The sequence below is a fragment of the Bubalus bubalis genome, chromosome 6, assembly GCF_019923935.1.
Source record: "Bubalus bubalis isolate 160015118507 breed Murrah chromosome 6, NDDB_SH_1, whole genome shotgun sequence".
Classification (NCBI taxonomy): Eukaryota; Metazoa; Chordata; class Mammalia; order Artiodactyla; family Bovidae; genus Bubalus; species Bubalus bubalis.
The window spans coordinates 93,577,317-93,601,241 of record NC_059162.1 but is presented as its reverse complement, the minus strand read 5'-3'; the positions used below and the strand labels follow the sequence as shown (position 1 = coordinate 93,601,241).

The 23,925-nt window shown below is 36.0% G+C and overlaps 1 protein-coding gene across 11 annotated transcripts in view; it reads right to left on the bottom strand.

The window, feature by feature from the left end:
• TUT4 (terminal uridylyl transferase 4) overlaps positions 1–23,925 on the bottom strand; it is a 127,786-nt gene that overhangs the window by 18,147 nt on the left and 85,714 nt on the right. For all 11 annotated transcript variants that reach the window (XM_044945018.1, XM_025288745.2, XM_025288740.2 and 8 more), the window contains 10 exons: positions 21,830–21,916; positions 16,984–17,087; positions 14,223–14,280; positions 14,036–14,139; positions 13,651–13,740; positions 11,903–12,016; positions 6,809–6,886; positions 6,487–6,664; positions 5,912–5,959; positions 5,741–5,823 (listed from right to left, as the gene is read on the bottom strand). In XM_044945018.1, the coding sequence (XP_044800953.1) occupies positions 5,741–5,823; positions 5,912–5,959; positions 6,487–6,664; positions 6,809–6,886; positions 11,903–12,016; positions 13,651–13,740; positions 14,036–14,139; positions 14,223–14,280; positions 16,984–17,087; positions 21,830–21,916 (944 nt within the window). The remainder of the gene's footprint in view (positions 1–5,740; positions 5,824–5,911; positions 5,960–6,486; positions 6,665–6,808; positions 6,887–11,902; positions 12,017–13,650; positions 13,741–14,035; positions 14,140–14,222; positions 14,281–16,983; positions 17,088–21,829; positions 21,917–23,925) is intronic.

Sequence of the window (23,925 nt, the reverse complement as noted above, 5' to 3'; positions counted from 1 at the left end):
ACTGCACATCAATTAGTATGATACACCACATCAACAAATAGAAGAATAAAAGCCATAGAATCATCTCAACAAATGCAGAAAAAGCTTTAAACAAAATTCAACACCTATTTATGATAAAAACTCTCCAGAAAGTGGGCAGGGAGGGAACATACCTCAACATAATAAAGGCCATACACGACAAGCCTGTAGTTAACATCATACTCCGTGGTGAAAAGCTGAAAGCATTACCTCTTAGATTTGGAACATGACAAGGATATCTGTATTCTCACCACTTTTATTCTACATAGTTTTGGAAGTCCTAGCCATGACAAATCAGAGAAGAAAAAGAAATAAAAGGAATATAAATTGGAAAAGAGATAAAACTGTCACTGTTTTAGATGATATACTATACACAGAAAATTCTAAAGATGCCACCAGAAAACTGTAAGAGCTTATCAATGAATTTGGCAATGGCACCCCACTCCAGTACTCTTTTGTCTGGAAAATCCCATGGACGGAGGAGCCTGGTAGGCTTCAGTCCATGGGGTCGCTAAGAGTTGGACACGACTGAGAGACTTCACTTTCACTTTTCACTTTCGTGCATTGGAGAAGGAAATGGCAACCCACTCCAGTGTTCCTGCCTGGAGAATCCCAGGGACAGGGGAGCCTGGTGGGGTGCCATCTATGGGGTCACACAGAGTCGGACACGACTGAAGCGACTCAGCAGCAGCAGGATATAAAATACACATAAATCTTGCATTTCTATACACTAACAATGAAAGATCAGAAGGAGAAACTAAAGAAACAATTCCATTTATCATCACATCAAAAAGAAAAAATTACCTAGGATTAAACCTACCCAACGAGAGAAAAGACCTGTACTCTGAAACTATAAGACACTGATGAAAGAAATCAAAGATTACACAAACAGATGGGAAGATATACCATGTTCTTGAATTGGAATAATCAATATTGTTAAAATGATTATCCTACCCAAGGCAATCTACAGATTTAATGTAATCCCTATTAAATTACCAATGGCATTTTCCACAGAACTAGAACAAAAAAAACCTTAAAACTTGTATGGAGACACAAAAGACCCAGAATAGCCAAAGCAATGTTGAGAAAGAAAAACAGAGCTGGAGAAATCAGGCTTCCTGATGTCTGACTGTACTACAAACATACAGTCATCAAAATAGTATGGTACTGGCACAAAAACAGAAATACAGATTAACGGAGTAAGATATAAACCCCAGAAATAAACCCATGCAACTATGGTCAATTAATCTATGACAAAGGGGGCAAAACTATACAATGGAGGAAAGACAGTCTCTTCAACAAATGGTGCTGCAAAAACTGCACAGCTACAAGTAAAAAAATGAAATTAGAACATTCTTTAACACCATACACAAAAACTGATTAAAGACCTAAATGTATGACCTGATACTATAAAACAAGAGGAAAACACAGGCAGAACACACTTTTACATAAATCACAGCAACATCTTTTCTGAGCCATCTCCTAGAGTAATGGAAATTAAAAAATAAACAAATGTGACTTCAACTCAAAATCTTTTGCACAACAAAGGAAACCATAAACAAAATGAAAAGAAATGATGTGATGGACAGGATTAGTCTCCAAAATTTACAAACAGCTCATGCAGCTCAATTAAAAAAAAAAAAAAAAACAATCAAAAGAAGACATATAGATGGCCAAGAGGCACAAGAAAAGATGGTCAACACTGCTAATTATTAGAGAAATGCAAATCAAAAACTACAATGAGGTATCATCTCACATCGGTTAGAATGGCCATCATCAAAACATCTACAAACAATAAATGCTGGAGAAGGTGTAGAGAAAAGGGAACCCTCCTACACTATTGGTGGGAATATGAATTGGTACAGACACTATGAAGAACAGTATGGAGGTTCCTTAAAAAACTAAAAATAGACAAATTGAGAGAGTAGCATTGAAACATATACACTGCCATGTATAAGACAGATGGCTAGTGGGAAGTTGCTGTATAACACAGGGAACACAACCTGGTCTCTGTAATGACCTAGACGCACAGATCTGGGGTGGGGGTGAGAGGGAAGTTCAAGAGGAAGGGTATGTATGTATACTTACAGTTGATTCACCTTGATGTATGACAGAAACCAACACAACATAGTAAAGCAATTATTCTCCAATTTAAAACATAATTAAAAAAACAAAACCAAAAAGAAACTAAAAACAGATACCATATGATCCAGCAATCCCAATCCTGGGGTACATATCGAGAGAAAATCATAATTCAAGAAGATAAATGCACCCAAATGTTCACTGCAGCACTATTTACAATAGCAGACATGGAAGCAACCTGAATGTCCACTGACAAGTGAATGGAAAAAGATGTGGTACATACATACAATGGAATATTAGCCATTAAAAAGAATGAAATAATGCCATCTGCAGCAACGCAGATGGACCTGGACGTTTTCATACTAAGTGAAGAAAGTCAGACAGAGAATGACAAATATCATGTGATATTGCTTATATGTGAATTCTAAAAAAAAAAGATACAAATGAGCTTATTTACAAAACAGACTCACAGACTTAGAGAATGAACTTATGGTTATGGAGGAGCAGGGGGAGAAAGACAGATTGGGAGTTTCAGATTAACATGTACACAATACTATATTCAAAATAAATAACCAACTGTATGTATCTGTACAAGGACCTACTTATAGCACAGGGAATGCTCCTAAATAGTCTGTAATAATCTAAATAGGAATTTTAAAAAGAATAGCAACATGTATATGTATAACTCAATCACCTTGCTATATACCTGAAACTGATACAACATTTTTAATCAACTATGTTCCAATATGAAATCAAATTTTTTTTTTAAAAAAGAAGAGCTATCTGAAGATACAAGCAGATTTATAGATATGGTAGCAGAAAGTTGAAGAATATCTATTTAACACCATCTCTGCCTCAAAAGGAAAACATCCAAGTGTGAGAAAGGCCAAGAAGAAAGATGGGACAAAACAAATTGGGCACTGAATTTTTAGTAAAATAAATAAAACTTGGAATAGTCCCTATTGAATGGGAGACAGAGGTAACTAAAGAAATCTAGTAAGAACGTCAGATAGTATTGAAAGTCCAGTTGAGGCTGGTGAACATTAATTTATAGTTTTGCTATAAACTGCTTAGCTTTAAGACTTTTTTCCATCGGTGCTTAGTCCAAGCATAAAGAGATGGTGGATGGCTGAGTTCATGTAAAGCTGAACACACAACAATGCGAAAGAAGGACAATGGTACAAAGGAATATGAAGTATATGCCACAGGGAGACCAAGGAACGTGAGTTAAATGGAGAGGAAAAATGAAAACAGGAGATAACTGACAGACTAGGAGAAAAGGGATTAATATGTCAGAGAACCTAATGAATAGAAGAATAGTTGAAAAGGGAATATTTCAGTGAGCAAGAAAGGTGAAAATACAGAAAATAACTTGGTTGTCATTTTCACTAGAATCTAAGGGGATGAAACACATCTACTCTATATGCTGTTATAATCCTGCTGCTGCTGCTGCTAAGTCACTTCAGTCATGTCCGACTCTGTGTGACCCCAGAGATGGCAGCCCACCAGGCTCCCCCGTCCCTGGGATTCTCCAGGCAAGAACACTGGAGTGGGTTGCCATTTCCTTCTCCAATGCATGAAAGTGAAAAGTGAAAGTGAAGTCGCTCAGTCGTGTCCGACTCTTAGCGACTCCATGGACTGCAGCCCACTAGGCTCCTCTGTCCATGGGATTCTCCAGGCAAGAGTACTGGAGTGGGGTGCAATTGCCTTCTCCGTTATAATCCTAGTACATATCAAAGAAATAGGTACAAATCAGGAATTCAGTATGTGTTGAAAGAATGAACTTTACTATGGAAAATATTAAGCATGAAAAACTATATTAACAATGTTATTTTTCTACAATATCAGTTAGAACACTGATACCAACTTAAATGTCCATTTAAGGAGAAGAGTTAAACTGGTATACCCAAGCTCTAAAATACCATATATTGACTTTTAAAGTAGAATAAAGCAAACTAAAAGATGACTGGGAAGAATCATAGGCCCCCTCTGATAGGCTCTTATGCCAAATCACATTCAAGAGGATTCTACGTTAGTATTTCACTAAAAAGTCTGACTGCATGAAACTGCTAGGTTTCTAGAAAACACATGCATGCACACATACTAATAGAATTTCCATGATTTTCAAGTAAAATGCTTTATCAGTGCATCACCATATTTATTCTGATTTGACTGTGCTTTTCATTTATTGCTATTTTAATATATTAGTAAAATTATCACTATATTTTCTTTTTGTTATATATTTTGCTTCTGCATGACTTTTGCGCCATTTCAAATTTTACTGTTATTTTATTTTGATTACAATTACTATCACCCCCACTGCCTATGAATCGGAGAAGGCAATGGCACCCCACTCCAAATCCCATGGATGGAGGAGCCTGGTGGGCTGCAATCCATGGGGTCGCTGAGAGTCAGATACAACTGAGCGACTTCATTTTCACTTTTCACTTTCATGCATTGGAGAAGGAAATGGCAACCCACTCCAGTGTTCTTGCCTGGAGAATCCCAGGGACGGGGGAGCCTGGTGGGCTGCCATCTATGGGGTCGCACAGAGTCGGACACGACTAAAGTGACTTAGCAGCAGCAGCCTATGAATCAGGACTATCAAAACTGCTTCAAGGGAAAAAAGCTCTAGACTTTTTCTGCTTTTCTCACCCCAACAAGCAAGAGTGATGAAACTGAACAAGATCAAAGATATTCATTATGCAATAACAGAGACATTGTTTCTGTTTTAAGATTTCTTCCTTCTTTCTCTGTGAGACTATGATATCCACCCATTAGAAAGCAACCTAAACCAGAAAAGACCAAAAGGAATGGGGGACACTACACCCCCCAGTTCAGGGGGTGAAGTGGAACTCTTAGTTCCATACCATTAGTTCAGCTTACCAAGGGCTGTACCACAATTAAAGCAGAAGCCTCAGCAAACAATAAAGTTTTATCAATACTTTGGGCTTCCCTGGTGGCTCAGACAATAAAGAATCTGTTTACAGTGCAGGAGACCCGGGTTTGATCCCTGGGTTGAGAAGACCTCCTAGAAGAAGAGAATGACTACGCACTATAGTATTCTTGCCTGGGAAATCCAATGGACAGAGGAGCCTGGTGGGCTACATACAGTCCATAGGTTGCAAGGAGTCGGACATGACTGAGCAACTAACCCTTTCACTTTCACATTGATACTTTGGTACTGACTTCTCTGTTTGTATTTTCACCAAGATTTCTAGAGATAGAAGAGAGGCAGCAGGGAGCACCTCAGATTAAAAATTAAAGGATCCTGAGTCCTATCAACCCTCACTTGTTTAACAAATGCTTATTTGATGCATCCTATGTGCCAGAAATTATGACAAGCACTGGCAATATGATGGTAAACCTCACAGACATGGCCTCTGTCCTCATGGAGCTAAACAGTCTAGTGGGAGAGACAGAATTTAACAAATAGATTAAAAAAACAGATAAAATATAGCCAATAGATATCTCACTATAGACTATGGTAAGTGCAATAAGAAAAGACAGAGGGAGTTATTACCATCTTTTCCCCTATTCCTAACACCAACTTGTAACAGAATTAGGTTTCTTATACTACAAAAAAAAAAGTTCTACAGGAAAACAGAAAAGACTCAGAATTCGAATTATGTAAACTTACAGCTTCTCTGCCAATGAGTGGGTAAAAAGGGGTACCAAAAAGTTTCCTTCCATTGATAAATGCTTTCATGATGAAATTGGTCACTATTGAAAAAAGAAGAAAAACAATGAAGATCCAGACCTTAATGTGTAAGAGCTTTAAAAGCAGGGTATTTCTATATTTAAAACTTACTTTTTCTAGAAACTCCAGCACCAAGGTTATGATTCAAATCAAAAGGGTCTAGAAAAGAAATATTTTATTCTTTAATTAGGAAGCTCATTGTAACATAAATATACTTAGTAACCATAACTAGAGTCTAATACTAAGTAACACAGACCAAAGTCAGAAATTATTTTTTTTTTTTAGAAATTATTTTTTTATAATTACAGATTAAAGGATGGAAACTGGAGGATAAAAAAAAAAACAACACGAGGAAATATCTTCCAAATTCTAATGTGTTTCAGTTTCCCTCTCAATTTCATTAGCCAAATAAAATTCTAGCTTTTCAAAGGAAATTTGCTGTATAACTCAGAGAACTCAAATTCAGATTCTAAACCTAGCGGGGTGGGAAGAGTGAGAGGTGGGAGGAAGGTTCAAGAGGGAGTGGACATATGTATACTTACGGCTAATTCATGTTGATGTATGGCAGAAACCAAAGCAATATTATAAAGCAATTATTGTTCAATTAAAAATAAATTTTAAAAATTCTGCCTTTTGTCTTGTTTTGCTTTGTTTTGTTACTAAATTAATATCAGCTGAATGATTACCTTCAATGGCAATACATTTTGATGTCCACTGCTTCTCAAAAGTTGTCAACAGTTTTTTCTGCCGAATGCTAATTACATATTCTTTGAAATCAAATTCTTCAGTATAGAAGCGAAGCAGTCCCAACCAAAGCTCTCCTAATGTTTCTGTGTTCTTTCCAAGTGAAGGTAAACGTTTTTTCTAAGGTGAGAAGAAAAAAAGGAGAGTGACATATCTATACTTATCCAAAATATAGATCCCAAATCCAAGTAAAATTATTAAATTATGCAAATCCTAACATGTATCAGCGAACATTCCACAACATAAAAACTATGAAGAAATTACCAGTTCTTCTGTTTTATCAAAGAAAAAAGCATTCCATCCATCAACCATTCTCTGTGGAATCTGTTTTCCATCAAAGATCTGCATTAAGAAAATCAATTTTATTATTAGATTTCAAGTCATCCAACTCAAAGCCTAAATACCTTCACATCATTTTAGAATTTACATATAATAGACATATTGAAATATTTATTCCAAAAGGAACATGTCAAGATGGTATAATTTGATGTCAAGTTATTAATGAAAATGAATAAAATGTATCTGAAAGACCAAAGCTGGGAATGGGTATCTTGAGAGCACCAGACTCTCCAAATGATACATTTGATGTTATCTATTTGGTCTATCAAAACACATCCAGCCCAAGTTTAATTAAGTAAAACTAAAAAAATAAATGAAAATGGCATTTTCATCAAAGGACCACAGATGCAGAAATCCATAAGAGATAATACTCACTGACTATAAATCTTAAGGAAATCAAAGAAGCTGTTGTGGGGAACAGCTCTAGTACCTTTAATCAATTATGTGTATCAGATGAGGCTGAAAAGGGCCTGGACACTGATTCTCTTTTAAATAGAATATTAGATAGCTCTTCTTGACATTTTGATAAATATTGTGAAATCTTCATGATTAATTATGAATAGTAATTCCCTGTCCTAAGGAAAGGGGGGAAGATAATGCTATTCTACTAGAAGAATTTCATAAGATGATTGTACAGGTACAACTGACCTCTATAAGGAATTTTGAGACTTATTTCTTATAGGAGCTTTAAGAAAGAGATGCAATAAAGGAAAAAGCTAGGATAAGTGCAGAGTCAGCAGACCTCATTTCTAGTCTTAGTCCTGCCAAGTAATAATTCTGGACAAGACAATTATCCTTCGAAATCCTCAGTTTTCCCAATGGAAAAAAAAAGAGAGATTAGATTAATTAGGTCAGTTGTTTTCAAATTTTATTTTTCTTTCAAAGTGTTAGAACCCCTTCCTAAAATGGATTCTTCTTGGAAGTTCAACAGTAAAACAGAGGTACTCTGATAAAAGCCTGAGTGGAGAAAATTACAGCCTATCTTTTCCTTCCTCCACTCCTCACACGCATTTTAAAGAGCTCTCAGAGCTTCTCAGGGCTTCCCTGGTGGCTCAAAGAATCCTCCTGCAATGTGAAAGACCTGGGTTAGATCCCTGGGTTGGGAAGATTCCCTGGAGGAGGGCATGGCAACCCACTCCAGTATTCTTGCCTGGAGAATGCCCATGGACAGAGGAGCCTGGTGAGCTATTGTTCATGGGGTTGCAAAGAGTTGGGCATGACTGAGCAGTCTGACTAAGCACAGAACTTATCAAAATAGACTTTAAAACCACTAGCTAAGGTGCTCCCCATGGCTCCTTCCATTTTAAATGAGACAGTTAATTATAAAATTAACTGCATGTCTGTCCCTCTAGTTTCACTCTTAGGTTTAAGTTCCTTGTGGGCAAGGACTATAACTGACATCTAGAGCCAAAACTCCTACCACATCAAAGCCTGCCATATACAGAATACTTAATACATCTCTGTTGTATGAATATATTTACTCTGTAAGCATGTTTACATAAAGATCAGGTTTCCAGGGACCTAAACTAATACCTGGCCTTTTAGTATTTACATATAATTTAAACAAACACAGTTACCAAGAATCATCTAGCATAAATTGCAACATTCCATAAATCAAAAAAGAGAAAGTCCAGCAATTACAGATATTAATATCTAAAATAAGAGACATGGGATCCTACACTCAAGGAAGAAAAAAAAGGTTTTAAAGGGGCCAAAGTATAACATTTTGCCTTCGTAGATTAAGGTGCTATTATACAAGCTGCCTCTTTAGACTTTGATTATTTCAACAGATTCCTACTTTTGAGAAATAACCAACATCCAAACCCAATCATGTTGGCTAATAACACAGTAAACTGAACCTGAGGGCTCTGGAGAGCCTTTAATCACTGATTTGCCACCTGTTTTAATGAACTATCATGTTTCATAGAGCCTAACTTTTCACTGTTTCAGCCCTTAGAAGTACTAATATTGTCCTCTCTTTCTCTTAAACACACACGCACACACACATAACAAAACATATCTACGTTCTCTTTCCTGTCTTAAAAATTTATCATTGATTTGGCTACATCGGGTCTTAGTTGTGGCCTGTGGGATCTTTACTTTTGGCATGTAGACACCTAGTTACAGCATAGGATCTAGTTCCCCTCCCAGGGATAGAACCTGGGCCCCCTGCACTGGGAGCGTGGAGTCTTTTCCACTGGATCACCAAAGAAGGTCCCACCTTCTTTGTTTCTTTTTCTTTCTCTCAATGCCAATCATTCTCTACTCAAGCACTCAAGTCTTCCCTCTAAAACCTCACCAAACAAGTCTTTCTTATTTTGTATTATGATATTTTAATATCTACTGGAATATTTAAACTGTAATTTTTTAGTTGTGGTAAAATATATATAAAGCTTATCATCTTCAGGCATTTTTAAGAGTACAGTTCAGTGGCATTAAGCACATTCACATCACTGTGCTACCATCACCATTATCCATCCACAGAATTTTTCTCATCTTACACAAATGAAACTCTGAACCTATTAAACAATAGTTTCCCATGCCTCTCTCTCTCCAGCCCTGGCAACCATCATTCTACTTTCTGTCTCCATGTATCTGACTACCCTAGGTACATATAAATGGAATCATATAGTATTTGTCCTTTTGTGACTGGTTCATTTCACTTAGCATAATGTCCTCAAGGTTCATCCATTCAATTTCAATTTTTAAGCTGACAGAAGCTAAGAAAACATAGTTCATAATATCAATTGTGACTAACACTCCCTAATCTTCTCTTGGTATTAATTTTTATGTGAAAATTTACTTTTACTTACAATGATTGCTAGAATACAGCAAAATCATCTTGCTTAGAAAAGCTCCTTTGACCTAAAGAATTCTGTATTGTTGGTCATGAGTAACACTCAGCAAAGCCTTACTTATTATACCCAGTCACTTAAAGTCTAAGTTCAGTTACAAATGGAGTCAAAGATCATCAGCTTCATTAAACATATCCTTACCCTTAAAAGTTGATCGATGCCAATGATCAATACTTAAATGATGCCAGAGCAATGGACAATGGGGTCCCATATGACAAGCAAAAAAGGCCAGAAGCAAAAATCCATTTATCATCAGTTCATATGTATCACAAAGCCCCCCACAATCAGAGCTCATTATGATGGAAAACATTCCATGGACTGTCTCTCATTTCATCAATCACTGTCTGTTAAGCAGATAATGGAACAGTTCTTGAAGTTGGCTACAGCAATCCTACCTACAATTTTCCAATAATAATATTAATAAAGCTGCTAATGATAATAATAAAAGTAATAATAAAAGCAACCACCATTTATAAACTCCTACTTTAGCATCTACTGCATTCAAAAGCATTTGATGTCTCTGTTCCTTATATCAACACTGAAATAATACTACTATTATTACATTTTTACCAAAGATAAAATTAAGACTAGTAGTAGTCAGGCAGCTTATTGAAGGCCACATGTTAAAATCAGGATTCATATCAATTAACTCTGACTCCAAAACCATGGTCTGCCCATTATATCATCGTCTTTCCATTATATCATGCTGCCTCAATAGCTCTTCATCCATGGGTAACATAATGAGAGAACAGAGACAAACCACAATGAAAACAAACTTTGTGTTCCATTTGGGTTAATCACAGTATTCTATCAAAGGCATAGCAAAGTATAGCAAATGGCTGCTATAATATTATTGGGGCAATTATGCATAAGATCTCCAAATTTAAAGCCTTAACAAGAATTAGACTAATATAGAGAATAACCTTGGCTTTGGCAAGCTTAACTAATTCATGCAAAATTTTAAATATTGTATAGTGAACAAACTTGGTAAAAAATAAACATCACTCAACACAGATTCAAGCAACTTAAACTTTTCTGTTAGAAAAGGATATTTAAATTTTTTCTCTCCCACTATTTGTTTAAAAGAGGGAAGGAAATGCTGTTAAAACCACATGGCATTCATTAGAACTTTAAAAAACTTACTAAGGCCATCTGGCACACAATATGGCTCATTATTTTATAATATACTTCTTTGCTATGATGACCAAAGTTTACGTGAAATCAGAATATGTGATTTTCCAAATAATTCTGATGGTTACTGCCTACCTCAAAATAACCACCTTTCTAAGAAATTAGACTGATCCACCCCAAGGCTTGCACATTCACTTTGTGCCAAGAAAAAGGAGGAACAGATGATGATTAAGAATTCTTTTGGTTCTATTTTAGAGAGTATAAATGGGCTATAACAAGCCTCTATGAGTCACCAAATCTGAGTAAATATGAGTATAATATGTTTCTTTTGATGTATATTCTTATGCTTAATACAACTGACATGACCTTACAGAGATAAGAAAGAATTTCCTTGAATTTTTTCCTCAATCAAAATTCACAAAGTTGACCAAAGTATATACAGAATAAATCAAACTTCAGGCTTCCCTTCTCAAGAATCTGCCTGCAATGCAGGAAGGAAGACCCGGGTTGGATCCCTGAGATGGGAGGATCCCCTGGAGAAGGAAATGGCAACTCACTCCAGTATTCTTGCCTGGAGAATTCCATGGACAGATCACGGAGTTGCAAAAAGTTGGACATGACTGAGTGACTAACACTTTTAACTTTCAACAAAATCAAGCTTCATTGCCAAGCACAAGGAGGGAGAATACTCTGGAAAGAAGAAACTATGTATTTTCATCTGAGAGACTGTTTAAGTTTTTGAATGGTTACAAATTTCATAATCATTGGCAGCATTCTAAGGCTGTAAAATACAAAAACGTTGCAAAAGGTATTCAATAGTTCTATTCCTTTAATATTCTTTCAGTAGTCTATATTCTCCAATAATAAACTTTCCCAAAGGTTCACTGTTTGATTATACCATTAATGGAAGAAGAAAACTTAGGCCATTCATGATAGAAAAATCCCTCATGATCTCATGAACTGAGCAAGATCTACTATATTTAGATCTATTGTTGTCACAAGAAATGACTTTATAATTTTCTTAAACACTTACCTCTTGTAGAACTGGGATAACAGGTGGTTTTCTCTGCTGCAGAAAGTACAGCACCATAAGGATATAAGCATATGAAGATAAACTTCCCCTAGAAGCATCCCCAATGTCACATCGCTAAAAAAACATAATGATTGAAAATAAAACTTCAGAATCTTATTCCATGCACAAGTATTGGCTACCTTAAAACACCATTTTTAAACTCATCAAACTGTCAAATACCAAGAGTTCAAAAATAAACTGTCACAGAGGGTATGGGTAAATAGGCACTCTTACACATTACAGATAAGAGTATACATTAGTGTAAATTTTATGAAGAATAATTTGACAATATCAAAATTACAAAAGCACATCTCCTTTATTATATCAATTCTAAGAATTTATCCTGTAAATATGCCAAAAACACATGAAATGACTAAGATTTTTATTGTAGCACTATTTTAATAGCAAAATATGGGATCTTTCTTAAAAGCTCATCAGTAAAATACAGGTTTAAAAAACTGATGAGTATCCACACAATAGAATAGTATGTAACCATTAAAAAAAAAAACAAAAAAAAAAAACAAGGAAACCCTTAGTATACTAATAGGAAATAATTTCCAATATCTATTGCTCAGTTAAAAAAGCAAAATACAAAACAATGTTCTCAGTATATTATATCCATAATAAAAAAAGAGGTAGGAAATGTATATATTTGCTTGTACTGGAATAATATATTTATAGAAGGATACAGAGGAATGTTTAACACTGTTTGCCTCTAACAAGAGGCAATGGTTGGCTAAGAGACAGATGGGGAAGGGAGATTTTCTGACATAAAGGGAGGGAGAAGAACGATTTCTCTGACATGAACCACATGATTTCATTACCAAAACTCCACTAGAGCGAGGATCTGTCATGTTGGAGTTATTTGGTGAAATGAATATAGAAGACTAGCTGTACTGAATATGATCTGTAGTATGTCGCTGGACGCCCTTCTTTTCTAAGATGACTTACTATCCATGAAGACATGTATAGGAATATTTAAACAAGTATGTCTCCCTTTTGGAAGAATGGGCTTTATGAAATGAAAACATAACTGAGTCACTCCCCTACTAAAACCCTTCCACCAACACATTCACAAAATTACCTATTTACTGAGCAGCTACCCATAAAGCAGACACTACACTGAAATAAAGATACAGAGGCCTCAATCCTCATGGAGTTTATACATGGAGTAGAACAACCAAGAAAACATTATTGAGTATTTTAAGTGTGATAATAGAGGAAACATTAGGTTTTATTGGTATTGCTTTGTTTTCTTGGCCAGAAAAATTTACCACTAAATCGAAATGAGTTTGAGCCAGCTCTGGGAGCTGGTAATGAACAGGGAAGCCTGGCGTGCTACAGTCCATGGGGTTGCAAAGAGTCGGACATGACTGAGCGACTGAACTGAACTAAAATCCAAATACCAGATCTCCTAATCCAGAGCTTTTTAACTTCGCATGCCAACTCTCACGCTTGGGGCTGAAAATCATCACTGAGAAATTATACTATGAGAAATTTACTAGAATGTTACCCTTGAGAATACAGCAAACCCAGGAAAAATGAAGAATCACCCTAGTCTAACAGGTATACTTTTAAACCCATTAATATTGACAGTCTCTTCTTAAAAGCTCAGGTAAACAAAACCGAGAAAACATTTTTCACAAGTCTGACATCAATATGTTTTACCTTAATATCATAAGTATTATAACAAAGTGGATCACAAATACCTTAGCAAATACTTTCATTGTATATCCCAAGTACTGTACTCTAGGATCAATAGCTGCATATGTAGCTAGCATTCTTGTGTTATGCTGAGCCTGAAAAACAAATTACATATTTGAAAGCACTTCAAATTTACTAAAATTAAACTTACAGATCAGATAAAAAGGTAAAATGAACATCCAAACAGATGTTAAACTTAAAATACCTGTATGCGAGTCAAGCAAAAACTAATCTTCAATCTGAAGAAAATGTTAAAATGATCAATAAAATTTTTCCCCTTATACTGCTCACATTCATAAGTTTTAAACATAGAGGTATAGTCAGTGATCTGTAAACTTTTAAAATGACAACTGTAAACATACCTGGGTCTTTATAGACAGTGAAACTTACCAACGTATTATATAAACTGATATCGCCTTCTAAACCACTTCGCCTGTGTTCAAATTTTACTATAGGCACTTTGGCAGTAGTTATAGGCAAAATGTTTCTTAAACCTGATTAAAAAAAAACAAAACTTTACTAGGTTAAACAATTTTCATAAAACTGAAAAAAATTATTTTTGTTTTAAAGTTCATACCTGGATGTCTCTTAAGAATTTTCGCCAAATTTTCAATTATTTCCTTACAATTTAATTTCTAAAAAACAAAAATAAATAATTAAATTAATAAATAAATAAGTCTGTCTGACTTAACTTGGCCTTGTACAAATTCTATTTTAATCTAGACATTTAATACTAGCATATAAAATCTCCAGCCAGAAGGTCTACATAACCTCGCTGGTCAAAGAACATGGGTCCACAGACCTGCAGTATCACCAACAAATGGAAACTTGATAGAAATGCAGAATCTAAACCCCCACTGCCATCTACTAAATCATAATCTGCATAGTAACAATATGCCCAGGTAATTCAAATCCGCATTAAAGTTTGAGAATCACAAAAACTGGGAAATAATGTTTTAAAATACACCGATAAACAACCAGAGATGGGTTTGGTGAAGGCAAAACAGTATAGTGATTAAGAACATAGGCTCTAAATTTAGACAAACTTGTATTCAAATCTTGAACCTAAGTACTGACTAGCTGTATGACTTTGACCAGATCCTTAACCTCTCTTGAGTGTCATACTACTATTTTATAAAATCAAGATAAACATAAACTCATACTCTATAAAGTATCTGGAAGATTACATGAGACACCTATGTAAATCATTCAGCAGCATACTTCATACACAGTTGCACTTTAAGTCTGTTATTTATTATTATATGTTGATGAGGAGAAGAAAAATAATCCTACCATTACCAACACCTACTTCTTCCAAAAAAACCTCCTACCTCTGCCAATTTAAATGTGTTGGTTATTTAAAAACTAGACAGCAAAGCTGATATGGTAACAATAATCATAATACAAGGAACAGAAAGATAATGGCATAAACTAACTGGATTAAGCTCAATGGCTATACCTACTACTAAAATCACTTTTTCATATCCCCAAAATGTTCCTTTTTAGCTACAAGAGAAGAGCAGCCACTGCAGCTTAACCTGAGGATTTCAAGGGAATCCTTAGAATTAATCCATAATAAAAGATGTTATTTTTATTATACAAAAATACAATTTATACTAAATTAAAAAGTTTCAATTATGGCTCATCTGAAAAAAAATTTAGTATTTTTCATTGTTTCAACTTTCCAGTGTGAATGGCACAGACACTATACAATATATAAACCCTTAGTGATTAGAGGTCTAATTATTAAATTTTACATAGAAGAAATCTAAACTCTAACCTCCTCCCTGGGTAAAAACCATTTCCTATTCCCTCAATTCCTGCCCTTCAGAATGGAAGAGGGAATTCTGCCCTTCAGAATGCCATCTTCCCAAGTAGATGGCATTGAGTAGAAGTTAGTTAAGGAGAACTAAAAAATTTACAACTCTTCAGTTTCTTTATAGAACAAAAAGATATTAACACCAGAAGCAATTTCTTGAGACAAGAAATAAGCATCTACCAGGCATCACTGCCATCTTTTCTTTGGTTCTAACAATGAAAAGAAATTTTTTTTAAAAAAGCTATTTCACAGATACACTATTCTGCTGAATTCTTTTATAATACAACAGAGGGTATACTGACACCACTAAAGATGCCAGAAGCTTGGCCTCACCCCAATCTTGCAAGCAGTCCCTGAATTGGAAACATAAATCCCAACAGCTATGCTGGTAAAGAAACAAGCAACTACAGGGATACCCTCCTTTTCTAGTTGTTGCTAGGAAGGCCTGGGACATTTCTTTCTTGTCCATTCAGTCTCTTTCTTTATGGAGCTTGGACAATCTTATTCCCACTGTTGAGGCCTGGCACACAAAGAAGGAAAACGTAAGTACCCACTCCACTGCTGAGACTGCTCTGGGGGGAAGGTTTGCTCCTGGCATCTCATGGTGTAACTCAGAAAGCTTTCAATCTCAGAAAGTAGTGGTTAGGTTCTACAGTACTATTAGTACTATATTTCAACTACATTATGGGTTAAATAAATTATAGAGAAGCAGTGGGATACAATGGAAAGAGCATGAACTCTGGAGACAGACAGACCTGGGTACGAATCCCGGCTCCAACATTTACTAGCTGTGTGAACTTGAGCAAGTCAGTTTATCTCTCAAAGCCTCAGTTTCCTCATCTGTAAAATGGGGGAAATTATCTACCTCGAAGGTGGTTGTAAGAGTGAAATGAGAAATGTATGTAAAAGTGTATACTGGGGACTCAAATGTTAGTTCCCCTTCCCACCCCAAAATGAGTTTCTAAAAGCTATCTTAGAATGCATCATTTATAACAATTCTTCTACAGAAAAAAATGTGCTTTGAGTGCCCCCAAATCATAATTAACTTGCAGAACACAATCCATTTATAAATTAAATGTCCACCTTTATCTTCTATCTTTAGTGATACCAGAGACATCACCTAACAGAAGAGATATGAAAAGATGGTATAAGTGAGATCAATGTTCCCTACCCAAACTAAAGCGACAGTTTCTCACTGGCTCTAAAGAAAAAAATTCCAACTCTATGGCATATTTTTTTCAAAAATTCATTGAAAAGCACTTGTAACTATTGATGACATGGGTTTCGCATCATAAAATCACTGAACAATATATTTATTCAAATACTTAAATGTCTTTTAAAACAATAATGCTAATGTTTTTACATTTCAAACACTGCTACTGCTAATATATTTATCCAAAGAATGACTTCATACATTTTTATCAATTTTTATCAATTCTACATACAAAATCAAAAACAGATTCATCATTGGAAGAAAATAAACTTCCACATCCCTTTCCAAACACTAAATAACTCTTACCTCTGCATTTTCGTGGCCTTCAAGTGTCATACAAATATCCAGATCACTATCACGAAATCCAAATCCATTCTTAGAAGAGCCAAATAAGCACAATCTTGCCTTTTCTAAGAAAAGAAAAACAGAAGTCAAAAGTTGTATAATTACCAGGAAAGACAAATCTTCTATTAACTACTAATGGCCTACCACAGGATGATCTTATCCAATTCCACAGCTTAAATTACCTACCACTGGCAAATGTACCGAAAAATTCCAAAACACTCACCTAAAGCCCAAATGTTCTAACCAAAATCCTACACCTGTATATCAAACTGTTTTTTCCATTTTTCCACAGACATCATAAATTCAACAAGTGCATACTAAACTAGCAACTTCACCTCAAATCTACTATTATCCCTATAATCCCTGTTTCTCAGCAAAGAGGATCATCGTCTACTCAGCTGTCTACACCAGAAATAAACAAGTGGTTCTTAACACCTCTCAACTTCCACATTCATACTCTTACCAAGTCCTTTAGCTTCTTCCAACATTACTATCTCATAAATTCATCTACTTTTATTCATTTTCAACATCAATACCAATAGTTAAAATCAACATTTAGAGATTTATTTCTTGGAAATAAACGGGTTTTTTTTAGGGCACAATTCAAATAATTTTACAAACATCACCTCAATATATAGAATTAATCCTCCTCTAAAAGTGAGGGATTAATCCATTTGATATAAATTATAATAGGGTTATTCCTTCATGCTTTGTTGTTGTTCAGTCGCCCAGCTGTGTCCAATTCTTTGCAACCCCGTGGACTGCAGCACACCAGGTCTCCCTGTCTCTCATCATCTCCCAGAGTTTGCCCAAGTTCATGTTCATTGCATCAGTGATGCCATCCAGCCATCTCATCCTCTGACAACCTCTTCTCCTTCTGCCCTCAATCTTCCCTAGCACCATGGACTTTTCCAATGAGTCGGCTGTTTGCATCAGACGACCAAAATACCTGAACTTCAATTTCAGCATCAGTCCTTCCAGTAAATATTTAAGGTTGATCTCCCTTAAGACTGACTGGTTCAATCTCCCTGCTGTCCAAAGGACTTTCACAAGTCTTCTCCAGCACCATAGTTCAAAGGCATCAATTCTTTGGTGTTCTGACTTCTTTACAGTCCAGCTCTCATAACCGTACCCAACCACTGGGAAGACTGTAGCCTTTATTATATGGACCTTTGTTGTCAGAGTAATGTCTCTGCTTTTCAACACACTGTCTAGGTTTGTCATCACTTTTCTTGCCAAAAAGCAATCACCTTCTGATTTCATGGCTACAGTCAACCATCTGCAATGACTTTGGAGCCCATGAAGAGGAAATCTTTCACTACTTCCACCTTTTCCCCTTCTATTTGCCATGACGTAGTGGGGCCAGATGCCACGATCTTAGTTTTTTTTTAATATTTAGTTTTAAGCCGGCTCTTTCACGCTCTTCCTTTACCCTCATCAAGAGGCTCTTTAGTTCCTCTTCACTTTCTGCCATTAGAGTGGTATCATCTGCATATCTGAGGTTGTTGATGTTTCTCCCACCTATCTTGATTCCAGCTTGTAGCTCATCCAGCCTGGCATTTCTCATGATGTGCTCAGCATATAGGTTAAACAAACAGGGTGACAGCAAACAGTCCTTCATACTCCTTTCTCAATCTTGAACCAATCAGTTGTTCCATACAGGGTTCTAACTGTTGCTTCTTGACCTGCATACAGGTTTCTCAGGTGACAGGTAAGATGGTCTGGCATTCCTGTCTCTCAAAGAGCTTTCCACAGTTTGTCATGATCCACACAGTCAAAGGCTTTAGTATAGTCAATGAAACAGAGATAGATGTTTTTCTGAAATTCCCTTGCTTTCTCTATAATCCAGCAAATGTTGGCAATTTGATCTCTAGTTCCTCTTCCTTTTCTAAACCCAGCCTAGACATCTGGAAGTTCTTGGTTCACATAATGCTGAAGCCTAGCATGCAAGATTTTAAGCATGAGCATACTAGCGTGGGAGATGAGTGCCAACTGTCTGATGATTAGCACATTCTTTGGTACTACTCTTCTTGGGAAGTGGGATGAAGATCGACCTTTTCCAGTCCTGTGGCCACTGCTTGGCCTTCCAGATTTGCTGACATAATAAATGCAAAACCTTGATGGCATCATCCTTTAAAGATTTGACTAGTTCTGCCAGAATTTCATTGCATCCACTAGTTTTATTAACAGCAGTGCTTCTTAAGCCCCACCTGACTTTGCACTCCAGAATGTCTCATTCTGGGTGACTAACCACACCATCATAGAAATTCAATTCATTGAGATCTTTTTTACACAGCTCCTCAGTGTATTCTTTCCATGTCTTCTTGATCTCTTCAGCTACTAAAGGTCACTACCATTTTTATCTTTCACTGTGCCCATCTTTGGGCAGAATGTTCCCTTGACCTTTCCCATTTTCCTAAAGAGATCTTTAGTCTTTCCCCTTTTGTTGTTTTCTTCTATTATTAAGCACTGTTGATTGAAGAAGGCCTTCTTGTGTCTTCCAGCTATTTTTTGGAACTCTGCGTTTAATTGGATGTAACTTTCACTCTCTCCTTTGCTTTTCACTTCTCTTCGTTCTTTGCAAAGCTTCCTCAGATAAAACCAATTTGGCTTCTTGCTTTTCTTTTTCTTTGGCATGGTTTTGTTCACTACCTCCTATACAATGTTACGGACCTCTGTCCATAATTCTTGAGGTACACTGCTAACTAAATCTAATCCCTTGAATCTATTTGTTACCTCTGTGAATTCACACAGGATTTAAGTCATATCTGGCTGGCCTAGTGTTTTTCCTGGTTTTCTTTAGTTTAAGCCTGAACTTTGCTATGAGAAGCTGATGATTTGAACCACAGTCAACTTCAGATCTTTTTTTTTTTTTTTTTTTTTGCTGACTGTATACAGATTCTCCATCTTCGGCTACAAAGAATGTAATCAATTTGATTTCAGTATTGACCATTTGGTGATGTCCATGTGTAAAGTCGTCTCTTGTGTTGTTGAAAAAGGGTATTTGCTATGACTAAATGCATTTTCTTGGCAGAATTCAGTTAACCTTTGCCCTGCTTCATTTTCTTCTCCAAGGCCAAACTTGCCTGTTACTCCAGGTATATCTTGACTTTCTACTTTTGCATTTCAATCCCTGATGATGAATAGAACATATCTTTTTTAGGTGTTAGTTCTAGGAGGTCTTCTAGGTCTTCACAGAACTGATCAACTTCAGCTTCTTCAGCATTGGTGGTAGGGGCACAGACTTGGATTACTGTGATGTTGAATGGCTTCCTTTAGAAAGAAACCAAGATTATTCTGTCATTTTTGAGGCTGCACCCAAGTACTGTATTTCGGACTCTTTTGTTAATTATGGGGGCTACTCCGTTTCTTCTATGAAATTCTTGCCCACAGGAATAGATATAATGGTCATCTGAATTAAATTCACCCATTCCCATCCATTTTAGTTCACTGATTCCTAGGATGTTGACGTTTATTCTTACTATCTCCTTCATGCTCAGTGTCACTCAGTAACAGATGCTACTTCAAACAAGTTGTGGCTTACCAGGATTGGATTATTCTCCCTATTAACTCTTATAGCCTGCACATTTAGATAACAAATTCTGTATTTTCAAAACTTAATCCTCCTATTCAGTTCTGAGGCCCTACTTGAAATCAATGACAGCTGAGAGACATACAAGAACCTACATTCATCAGCAGATAAAAATGTGCATGGGTTTACTATAATAGGAACTTAGATTTGGTCAATATACACTAGCAAAATATAATTAAAAACTAGAATCTTGTAGCACAAAAAAGATCACCTTGTAAAGATATAAGTTCATTCTGATTATATATCAACTCTTTATCCTCTTCTCAAATATATGACCATAGAACTCTTGATTCTTTACCCCATACCCAAAATCTGCTCTTGATATTTTTTGTCATCTCAGTTAAACAGCACCATCCAAAAAGTGAATGAAAAACTTTGAAACTGTCCTTGACTCCTTTCTTTTTCTCACATCTAACACATATCGCATCAACAAATCCTGCTGACTCTACATTCAAAATATATCTTCTATTTGTTTCTCATTGACTCTTTCAAATCACTATTATGTCTCTCATCTGAACATATGCAACAGCTTTCTAAATGTTCTGTTTGCTTCTATCCTTATGGACCTGTACTCTATTCTTTCAGATCAGGTCTTATCTGTTAAGACCCTCCAGAAGCTTCTCATGAGACATTCAAAATAAAATTTAAAGTCCTTCTTCTCAACATCTATAAGACTCATTATCTAAATTCTAGGTTAACTTTCTGACCTCAATTTTCTAGACAATCTACTTCACACACTCCACTCAAGTCACACTGACTTTCAACATGTCAAACATAATTCAGTCATGATATATTTGCACTTAATACTCCTCCTTTCTAGAATGTTCTCTCCTTAAATATTCATAGTGACTTGTTCCTTCATATTATTCATGGCTTTGCTCAAGTGTCACCTTACCAGAGGTAACTACCATAATAATTCATCACTATCCTTTTAACCTCTGTATTTACCAGTATTTATTATTTCCTAATGTTGTTATTTATTTGTCAGTTGATTATCTGTCACCCCTCTTAATATAATAATATAAGCTTAATGAAAGCAAGCTTCACCTCTCTTATTAGCACTGTATCCCCAGCAACTTGAATAGTACCTAACACATAACATGCAATATACTTTCAAACAAATGAATGAAGCAATAAACACTTTTATACAAATGAATGAAACTCAAACCAGGTAACTACAATAATGAAAGCAATCAATTTTGACATACAACATACCATCATATTCTTTTTGAATAAACTTTTCCAAGCCAATTAATATTTGTTCCCTGTTGTGTTGTTCAGAAAAAGGTGGTGACAATTCATCTAAGTTAAAAAAAAAAAAAAGGAAAAAGAAAAGGAAGGAAAATGAAATATGAAAAGGTTTTCAATTTTTTACCCTAAAAACTTCACTTTTCTTCATAATTTGTTGACTTTTCTGACATTAAACACATAAATGTTACTGGGAAGGAAGGTGCAGAGAAAGTGCAGAACAATAATTTTATAGATCTATGTATATTACACATGACCATTTCCCCTATGAAACAGCTACAAGACATAGTTTCTTCTACAAATCATTTAATATTTTGTCATACAATCCACTCTCTCCCATATACATGCTGTTTTTTTCCCTTCTATTAAGACTATTCTCATACTTACACTAGATACCCAATTCAATTAAATCTAACAGTTCCCTCAAATGCCTGGTCAAGACTTCTATTTTCCTTATAAGCTGCTCTGACCAATCATAGCCTTCAATGACCTCTCCTTAACTGAATTTCCTTCGTTCTCCAAACCTTCAATCCTTAGTTCTTATCAGTTTATACTTTCAGTTTTCCAGCTGTTTCATTTATATTCATCTTATTTATTTTTCCAAATAAAACCAAATACTCCTTAAGAATAGTCTGTTTTTCCTATTTCTTCCTCTAGACTCAAACAGTTAGTATGGTAAAGAATTAAACTAATATTCAACTTTTGAAAAACAAAAGCAGCATCAATGGTTGCAAGCTGAATAGCTGAAATACAGGTGATTTTTTTTTTTAAGAGTGGAGAAACTATTCTGTAGATACTCTAATGGTAATATATGACATGATGCACTTGTAAACACCCACAGAACTTTGCAGTACAAAGAAAGAGTCAACTTTATGGTACGCAAATTTTAAAAAATTATCTAAGAGGTCAGGGAATCTCAGGATGGAATGTAGTCTACAGCAAAATAATCCTGCTGTATTATAAATGTGTAAGAAAACTTTACTCAAGGGAGTGAGGGGAAACAGTGCTAATCTAAATAACTTCAAAAATAAGTAGAGTCTTTAAGACTAAAGTTTAAAGGAACTGCACATAAGCACTGTACTCTAATTGATAAAGTTGCTTCCCATTGGGGTAGACGATAACAGTTCTGATAATGCCATACATGTGTACTTAAATGGAGCAATTAAATAAATGGGTGGCACATGGTGGAAGTCAGGTTTCTCCCTGTTAAGAGTTGGAGATGTACAAATAAGCAGAAAAAGGAGGCTAGAAAGAGCCACACGGTAATGTATTAGAGTTGAAGACATCAGTACAACCTCATATTTAGCTTGATAAAGGTTAAGATGGTCACAGAGAAATATTTATAAATATGTGTACATACATGGGTTGGTATACATCCATTTAGAGCAATATGGTGCAAGAAAACTGCAATGACAGCAATGTTCTCTAACCAGACTGTCCAACGCAGTAGCCACTAGCCACATGCAGCAGCTAAAGGCAGGCCAGTACACATCAGTACTTGAAGTGTGCTAGTTTAACTGAGGAGCTGAATTCTTTATTTTAGTTAATTTCAACAGCCACAAATAGCTGTGAAAAGAAGGGAAGAGAAAAGCAAAGGAGCAAAGGAAAGATATACCCATTTGAATGCAGAGCTCCAAAGAATAGCAAGGAGAGATAAGAAAGCCTTCCTCAGGGATCAATGCAAAGAAATAGAGGAAAACAACAGAATGGGAAAGACTATCGGAGAAGGCTATGGCACCCCACTCCAGTACTCTTGCCTGGAAAATCCCATGGACGGAGGAGCCTGGTAGGCTGCAGTCCATGGGGTCGTGAAGAGTTGGACATGACTGAGCAACTTCACTTTCACTTTTCACTTTCATGCATTGGAGAAGGCAATGGCAACCCACTCCAGTGTTCTTGCCTGGAGAATGCCAGGGACGGGGGAGCCTGGTGGGCTGCCATCTATGGGGTCGCACAGAGTTGGACACGACTGAAGCGACTTAGCAGCAGCAGCAGCAGCAGCAGAGATCTCTTCAAGAAAATTAGAGATACCAAGGGAACATTTCATGCAAAGATGGGCTCGA